The following is an 8,705-nucleotide window of genomic DNA, read 5'->3' as shown; positions in this document are numbered from 1 at the left end:
TACATTCTGGGGAAGGTTATTTTGGTGTTTGTTTTTGTGTTTGTGAACAAAAAGCTTTCAAAACATGCAGGATCTTTAAACATAAAAAGGAGGAAAAGCTACTGTCTAAAATTTCCCCAGGAGTTACCAATAAGGCCTGATCACAAACTGACTCCGTAGGTCTGGGTAGTCAGGAGTTTTGTTAAACCCTCCATGGAATTCCTGCATTTTAGGTGCTCAAATGCACTTGTTCTGCTTTGATTTTCCTTAACACTCTCACCGTGTCTGAGTGGTGTCTTCTGGAGGCAGGGCTACCCGGGGGAAGGGGAAGTGGGGTGATTTTCCCTGGACCCTGCAGAGGCCCCCATGAGAATATAGTATTCTATAGTATTGCAACTTTTTCTTATGGAAGGGACCCCTGAAATTGCTTTGCCCCAGGCCCCCTGAATCCTCTGGGTGGCCCTGTCTGGAGGTGATTGACCACAATGTCTTGAATTCCTAATTCCTTCTTGAGTGGCTCTTTCATATCCTTGGGAATCAGGGCTGCTCAGGGGAGAGGGGGGGGGGGGGCAAGAGGGGGCAATTTGCCCCAAGCCCCACAGGGGACCCTACTAGGGTTTTTCGGGGCCCCTGGAGTGTGGCTCTTAACTCGCTCCGGGGGGACCAGAAAACTTTTGGGGGGCCCAGGTCCTTGGAGCTTCTTCTGCTCCAAGCAGAAGGACACCCTGACGGTGAATTACTGCCGAAGCAGGACCCGCTGCCAAAGTGCAGCCAGGTCTTTGGCGGTAATTCAGCGGTGGGGGGGCCCTTCCGTTCCGGGATCCGCTGCGAAAGTGCCCCAAAGACCCATGGCGGGGGGCTCCCCGCCACCGAATTACCGCCGAAGACCCGGCTGCACTTCGGCGGCGTGTCCCACTTTGGCGGCAATTTGGTGGCGAGGGCACTTCAGGGGCGGGTCCTGGAACAGAAGGACCCCCCCGCCCTCGAATTGCCGCTGAAGTGGGGGCCCCCCACTGCCGAAGACCCTATGACCCCGGAATCCCCTGGCCCTGTTGGGAATCACTCCAAGTGCTCCTGTCATCACTGGGATCGTCTTTGTTCTAGCTTTCCAGAAACATTCCACTTTGTGGCAGAGTTCTTCCTACTTCACTGTTTTCTCTTCCTCTTTCTTGTTTGTGTTTCTGTCTGCTGGTCTGGCAATATCAATTAGCATCACCTTGTTTGTCGTCTTTTCTACAACAACTATGGCCAGCCTGTTTGCCTGCACCATTCAGTCTGTGACAATTGTCAGATCCCAAAAAATCTCAACTTCTTCTCTAGAGCACTTCCAATTCAATGATTGTAATACTGTGTGGTGTGTTTAAGTCTCTGCTCACCACAGAGGCTCCAGTGATGACACTTGGTGACCTAATGATTATTACTGTAGTGCCCTGAGGCTCTGCCTGAGATCAGGGCCCCATTGTGCCAGGCTCAAACACATCCGCAGAGACCCAACTCCTGCCCCCAAGAGTTTTCATTCTAAATAAACAAGACAATGGGTGGGAGAGGACACAGAGGCACAGAGAGTGGTGGTGCCTTGCCCAGGAATTAGACCCTAAGTCCATGTCGCCTGAATCCCACTCCAGTTTCCTATCTGCTGGGCCACACTGCCCCCGTTTCAGTTTTAGTTGACTTTCCCTTTCAGGAACACTGCTAATGACATTCAGCTCCCCTATAGACTTCCTCCAAAGGATGAATTCAGGCATTTCTAGATGTGACTGATTTTTTTATTATTATTATTTCATTTCTTTCACCTCTCAGATCACATGCCTCTCACATCATCGGGTAGGCGATGACGAAATAATTAAGCTCTGAGTCAATCAGGTCTCGATATCTCCTGAAAATATCTCGCAACATTCTATCTTCTTCAATGGTTTCATACCGATTTGTGTAAATCCTCACCTGTGCGGATGAAGCAAAATCATATCTGTAAGAAGCATATTAACTGGCCAAACTTAAGTTCCAAAGCCCACGTGACTAGTGAGGTTTCTAGATAAGTATAATATCTAACAAGACAGTCATAACTGGGTCAAATCCTGAAACCCTTGCTCAGTTTTTGCTTGGGCAAGACTCTCAGACCTGCCAGTGAAAGTTGTGCCTCATGAAATGCTGAGTGAAAACTAAGACTCTCACCAACCCCTCCTTGGGCCATTTCAATGGAAGGAGATACTGGGGAAGGAAAGACTCAGTGGGCTGAAGAGGGCTTCTCTAGCAGCCATAGATTCCTGGGACCTGCACAGATCTTGGGGGATTTATAGAGGCACAAGCCAGCTCTGCTCATCCTTGGACACTGTTGGCTCTCGGGTAGCATGGCTCATTTAGACCAGTGCAAACATTGTTTCCCTTGGCTGCAGTTTGTCGCAGGACTATGCTTTGCATGGTGCTCCCCAGCTATTGTGAAACAGAGCTGTATTTATTTTGGAATATGCTTCATGGACCTGGTCAGGCCTAGGGAGATCCATGCCTGAATGGTCTCCTCTCAAGTGGAATTTGGAAATACAGTACATATATGGTACTTGCACTTCCTTGCAATCCTTTCCTCCTGTGTGTTAACAGTAACCTTAAAACCAACATTGAAAGGAGGGGGCTGCATTACCCTGTTCATAAATCTGTGTTTCTACTCGCGGTTCTTTGGATGGAATGCAACTTTTGAAACACAGGATTTTACCTTCATGGTCCTCAAAGTGCATTTCCCTTCTGCTTGATTTTGTAACAGCCTCTCCACAAATGCAACACGGAGGAAGGCCCAGATTTTTAGGAAGAACAGCTTCTTGCATGATAACACAAGCTGCAGCAGCTCCTCATCCAGTGATTCATGGTTGTTGTTGAATTCGAGTGTTAATTTCTAGAAAAGACAAATAGTGAATATCTAGATTGATGGCCCAGGTGTTCTGCTATTGCAATTGCCCTGGGATTCAATCAGCAAGTCTTTCCTTGTGCTGCTGATAGGGTTGACTTACAGGCAGGTCATTTTTTGTAACTTAGAGCTTATGTAACGTATAATTCTAGCATAATAGCACCCAAAGGCCCCAATCAGAATTGAGCCCTGTTGTGCTAGTCACTGTATATAGATAGCCCCTTCCAAAAAGAACTTCCAATAGTGATGGAAAATGCATTAAATAATGCTCAGAGTCCCTGTAATGTGTTACGAGAGGTTCTTACATGGATTTCCAGAGATCAGTTCTGGAGAGGTTTTTTTGATCCCTCAAAACATTTGTGGGGGGGGGGAGGGATAATTATAATTCAAAGGGCTGAATGTAAATGAAAGGAACATTGTGATGTAACCGTACTTGATGCACCAGAGAAAGTTAACAGCAATCACTACTCACAGATGGAAATGACCATTTTCAATCGTTAGTCACAAAGAACGTCTGTCACGGGACATACTAGACATCATTTTTTTTTTCTTCCCATAAATCAGGGTTTCTCAAACAGGGGTCGCTGCTTGTGTAGGGAAAGCCCCTGGGAGGCCAGGTCAGTGTGTTTACCTGCCCCGTCTGCAGGTGTGGCCGATCGCGGCTCCTGCGACACTTCCAGCAGTTCCCATTGGCCCGGAGCCACGATCGGCCAGACCTGCAGACGGGGCAGGTAAAAACACCAGCCCAGCCCGCCAGGGGCTTTCCCTACACAAGTGGCGACCCCTGTTTGAGAAACCCTGCTATAAATTGATTTACATGTTAAACCTTGTATAGAAAACCTAGTATAGAAGATGCAAGATTATAAAGTAATAACTTACACTGATGCATATACTTACACCTAGGAAGATCTCAAAGCACTTTACAATCTCATATCTGAATTGTTTGAAAGGAACACTATATCTTCTTCTTGCCACTAAACCACGGCCACCTCTGTGGTACAAAGTTGCAACTTTTTAAGCGGCACAGCAGTTTATGGAGAGGAAGTAATCTTTTCATGGCTGGGACAATCTTTTCTTTGTGTGTGTAAATACATAGTTCAGTGGGCCCAGCTGGGATCTCTAGGTGCTAGCTCAGTACAGTTAATGTGTCCAACTGAAGCTGATGGAGGAATTTAGATGGGCAGAATGTAATTAGCTAAACTGAACTTTGGTTGGGAAGCTAGTGCTCACATTTCTTGTGGAAAAACTACCTTGGGGAGCTCTAATGACCTCATGGGTCAGGGTTTCACTTTTACACCGACAGTTGTGATACAATGCCCATGTGGCTATGGTTAGATTAGTGACTGTCATAAACAGATAGCTAAGGGTTAATGTTTCTTTCACCTGTAAAGGGTTAACAAAGGGAACCAAACACCTGACTAGAGGACCAATCAGGAAACTGGATTTTCAAAGTCAGGGAGGGAAATTTTGGGGTCTGAGTCTTTTGTCTGTCTCTCAGCTATGAGAAGGTTCTTTCTATCTTCTAATCTTCTGTTTCCAAATTGTAAGTACAGGTAGAAAAACAATATAGGCTTTTATGTTGTTTTGGTTGTATTTACATGTGTGTAGCTTGCTGGAATGTTTCAAATTGGATATCTTTTTGAATCAGACTGTTTATTCATATTTTTCTTATAAGCAATAGCCCTGTATTGTCACTTGATGCAGAGATTATATTCTTATGTCTTTTTCTTTCTTTTTATATAAAGTTTTCTTTTTAAGACTTGTTTGAGTTTTTCTCTCTGGGTAGGCTAAGGAACGAAGGGGAAGGGAATTCTCTTTGTGTGAGATCTATGGAGGGTAAAGCTCTGCAGCACCAGGGAATTGGTGGGAGGGGGAGGAGAGATAGAATCTTTTCTGTTTCCTTGTATTTGGGGTTTGTCTCTTTGTGGAATAGAGGAGACATGCTTCTTGGTATTGTGATGTAAAGAGATTGCATCAGTACTCCCAGGTTAGCCCAGAGAGGAAAGTCTGGGTGGGAGAGAGAGGGGGAAGGGAAGTGGGTTACTTTCCTTTGCGGTAAGACTCAGGGCTTCTGAGTCTTGGGGTCCCTCCAGGGAAGGTTTTGGGGAGACCAGAGGGGGCCAAAACCCTGGAATTTTTGAATGGTGGCAGTGAGATCAAAGCTAAGCTGGTAATTAAGCTTAGAAGGGTTCATGCTAGGCACCCAGATTTCTGGTCGCTAAGGTCCAGATTTGGGAGTTAGGCTTATGATAGTGACAAAACAGTAAAAGGTTGCTGTTCCCACTATACCTGCAGACTGTGCTTGTAGGCTGGTAAGAGATTGGTGAGGGTCGGCCTCATCGACCAATCTGGGTCACTGAAATAGCAGCTCCTTAGACTGATGCTCCTAAGTGGGATCTCCGCTAAGAGTATCCTGGCTAGACTGTCGTGCTTCATGACTCTTTCAAAGAAGAAGTTCACTTTCAGTTTGGGTGCTCTCTTGGCTAGGTTGGCCCAGGACATCCCCCAAACCACCTGCCCATGAGGGTCATGGATGTGGCACTTGATGTTTATAGTCCAGAGAGAATGGGCATTGTGCTCACACAGGATGTCCAGCAATTCATCCGAGATGCAGTTGTAATTGAGAGTCAGGATGACCAGGTTGCGGAACGTGGACATAGTCTGGTGGAACAAGGGGCTGCTGTAGATGGAAAGATGGTGGCTGAAGAAGTCTTCTATGTTGATTTCAGAGGCAAAACTTTTGTTTTTCAAGTAGCTCAAAGAGCTCAAAAGCTCACAACCTTCTTCCAGCGTCACTCTTGCTCCTTTCAAGCTGAGATGAACAAGATGTGTGCCCATTCTTTTCAGGAAAATGATTAAGTTCTTGATAAACTGATTTTTAATTATGTTTCTCCAGACCAATCGGTCCAACTCCAGGTGCTGAATAGTCAGGGATACCAGACGGGTGTTACATTTGCCCAAGTGCGAGAGAAGCCCCCTCATAGTCACTTGAAATTTTCGGGTCAAGACAGCATTGTAAGGATTCAGAAACTTGATCTCTAGGTGTTCCAAGTACTTGCCGAATCTCTTGACATACCACAGAGCAGATTCAAACTCGGATGTGTTTAACCTGGATGGCCGCCCACTGAAGGTGATTGTTCTCGTTCTCCAGAGAGAGCCTGAGTACATGGCTTGATTCCATCTCTTACAGACTAAAGCAGCCTGAGATCTGTCCCTGTCATCTAGCCACCAGAACACATGGCTCAGGCAGACATTGGGCAAATAAGCCCAGCAACTCTGCTGGAGTTCGCTGTCATTCTCCATCAAGGAGAGTCAGTCAGTCAGTTCCTGCTGGGTGCAAAATCAAAGCTTAGATGGTCTCTAGACCAGGAAGGCTGTGGCTAGTTTGTTTAATGTTACTTGACAAATCAAACACATCTACGTGAATAGCAAAACTCCTGCCTCTTTATAGTCAAAAGCAACAATCCATCCTTTGCCTCTTTACATCCAAATGCTGGTGACCACGTGAGCTCTTAGGTCTAACCTGAGATCTAAACTAAATCAAAAGAGAAAAGCAATGAGAAGAGTACAATCACACCAACAGCAAAGGGTACAATTTCAGTACCGTGCCCTCCATAAAGCTTAAACATCACATGGTAAAATCATAGAGAGGTCTCAGTATCAATCTGCTAATTTTTTTGTCTCTGTGAACTCTAAAAGCTCCTAGAAAATACCAATAAAACTGAAGATGTCTCTCTTGTGGGGGATCAGTTCTTTCTGGAAGCATGCTATGAGCTTGGGGCTGTACAAAGAGTTGCTTTCCTTTGCACTGAAAAGATTAACAGCACTGACTATCTAAATGGACTATCTACATCTGCTGATCTTAGCTTTTCTGGGTTAACATCACAGCCTGTTTCAGCTGGCCCTTTAAAAACCTGTGGAAGATTTTCAAAACATTTTTGAAACTGGTCTAGCTCTGGGATTAGCTCTGGGAGTCAGGAGATCTGATGAAGAGTGGTGAAAATAAGAGACAAGAAACGCTTGGAATGCAAGAAGAAGTTAGTTACCCGTTCTGCTTAGGAGGCATTCAGACCCCAGCAGCCTTACTCCCTGCACGGTTCAATGATCACCTTGCCTGTTCTCCCACCCTAGGGAGCTCAGCCATTGCCAGGGAGCAAGAGGTAGGCTTTGTGATGTCATGGAAACTGACTTGACTTCATTGCAGGCAGGAGCAGTGCAGTCAGCTGAGCAGTTTTACACACTGCAAAAGCAAAGGGGAGGGGAAAATGTATTCTTTGGGGGTTTGGTGTGAAAAGGGACTCTCAGGCCTGGCTGCCGTACATACTTCTCCCTCCCCCACCCTCACCCCCACCCCCAACAGGTGATATATCTGGAAGCTAAGCATCAAACAGTAAAGACAGAAAGTAGTGCTTGCTACAGCTTGTGACCTAAGAACTGCAAGCCTCATGTGTGACAATTTGGGGATTCTATGTAGAACTTACTCCAGATGGATTTTATGAGCAGTCTGTATTCTTATGTCTTAAACTGTCTCTTTCTGTGTTCTGCCTCATGCGCCTTGTTGTGCTAAGGAGACTGGAGAGTGGTATCAGCATGTTTGTCTATGAATAGATTGGTCAATTAAAAACTGAGAGGGACTCAAGGAGACTTGGCAAAAGAGAGGAGCATGTTTTTGTAGCAAAAAGATCCCTTTTTTTTTTTTTTTACTGAGGAGCTATCTGAATAAGAAGGATGCTGGCTGCAGGCGAGAGGGGGAGAAATATCCTGTGAAGCAGGGGAGAAGCCTTCTGAAGGATGGGGGGTACTTGGATGTCGCAGAGGACTCTGGCCAAATCAAGATTGGTGAGGAAACTGAGGCAGGAAGGGAGGGAGCATAGGTCTTTATTGTTTTGTCTAAGTCTGTATATTTCCTATGCTAGCTAAAGTCAGGAATAACTGTGTTACAAACTTTTACAAAGCCTATTTATTATCCCTGAAGAAGTAAACTCTAACCCAGACTGCTCACAAGGCTGGAGCTCTGGGAAAGGATGTGCTCACGCAACTGACGTCTTTGTGGGGAAGGGATCAGCTTTGGTCCTGGGGGCCTCTGGCAACTGCACTCTGAGTTCCCTTCTGTGATAGAATATGTGCCCAAGAAATGTGCCGGAGAGGCCAAAGAAAAAGACGGTGCTTGAACCCTACCCAGAGCAAGGGAAGCTGATGAACACAAAGGTCTAGTGTGGTGTAGAGTTGCCAAATTTTTTTTGGTTGAATTTCTGGAGATTTCATCACATGACATTATCTTTAATTAAAGATTAATCTTTAATTCCTGGAGACTCCAGGGCAACCCTAGTGTGGTGGGACCCCAAAACAGCAGCTGGGTGAATGTGCAGCAGGAGGTCATGGCAACGTGCATGCAGTACAGGCTGGTGCCCACTGGTGATGACATAAGGCCTTGCTTTCATCAGAACTTTAATAGACCAGGATCTAACTTCCCTCCACTCAAGGCAAAGTTCTATGGAGAAGCTTGTGCTTTGTTAGTAAGTTTGCAGAGAAACCGATCTAGAGAATAAATGTGCTTCTACCCAAAGTAGCCTCCAACCTACAAGTCTTAAAAGTGATTAGCTAAGATCACTGACATGCTTCCAGGACAGCAACCGGGGGAATGATTATTTCCCCAAACTCTACCTAAAAACCAAGCCCCATACACTTGTAATACCGAAATAAGATGCTGCTACTCAAGCAGGTTGTGCAGATCTTCCTACTATGACCATCTCTCTTCCTTGCATTTTATTGTCACAATTAGATTTCACAGCTAACAAAATTACATCAATGGGAGCCATTCTCAGCTCTC

General features: G+C 45.6%; 1 protein-coding gene across 1 annotated transcript; it reads right to left on the bottom strand.

Moving 5' to 3' along the window:
* Window positions 1-1,791: 1,791 nt before the first annotated feature.
* LOC116824198 (F-box only protein 39-like) lies at window positions 1,792-6,178 on the bottom strand. The gene is made up of 3 exons (XM_032779292.1): window positions 5,165-6,178; window positions 2,687-2,863; window positions 1,792-1,920 (listed from the first exon to the last, which is right to left on the bottom strand). Exons 1-3 carry the CDS (start codon window positions 6,176-6,178, stop codon window positions 1,792-1,794), a joined length of 1,320 nt encoding a protein of 439 aa, XP_032635183.1.
* Window positions 6,179-8,705: the final 2,527 nt, after the last annotated feature.

This window comes from Chelonoidis abingdonii, chromosome 20 (assembly GCF_003597395.2).
Source record: "Chelonoidis abingdonii isolate Lonesome George chromosome 20, CheloAbing_2.0, whole genome shotgun sequence".
In the NCBI taxonomy this organism is placed as follows: Eukaryota; Metazoa; Chordata; order Testudines; family Testudinidae; genus Chelonoidis; species Chelonoidis abingdonii.
Note: the sequence above shows the minus strand (reverse complement) of the source record. Positions and strands in the feature narration are given on the sequence as shown.

What these genes read in the sequence shown, in the direction of transcription:
- LOC116824198 (XM_032779292.1), bottom strand. Translation starts at nt 6,178, where the DNA reads ATGGAGAATGACAGCGAACTCCAGCAGAGTTGCTGGGCTTATTTGCCC. An exon ending in CCTACAAGCACAGTCTGCAG is followed by an intron (nt 2,864 to 5,164) that starts GTATAGTGGGAA and finishes TGTCTTTTCTAG; the next exon opens with AAATTAACACTCGAATTCAA. An exon ending in GCACTTTGAGGACCATGAAG is followed by an intron (nt 1,921 to 2,686) that starts GTAAAATCCTGT and finishes TCATCCGCACAG; the next exon opens with GTGAGGATTTACACAAATCG.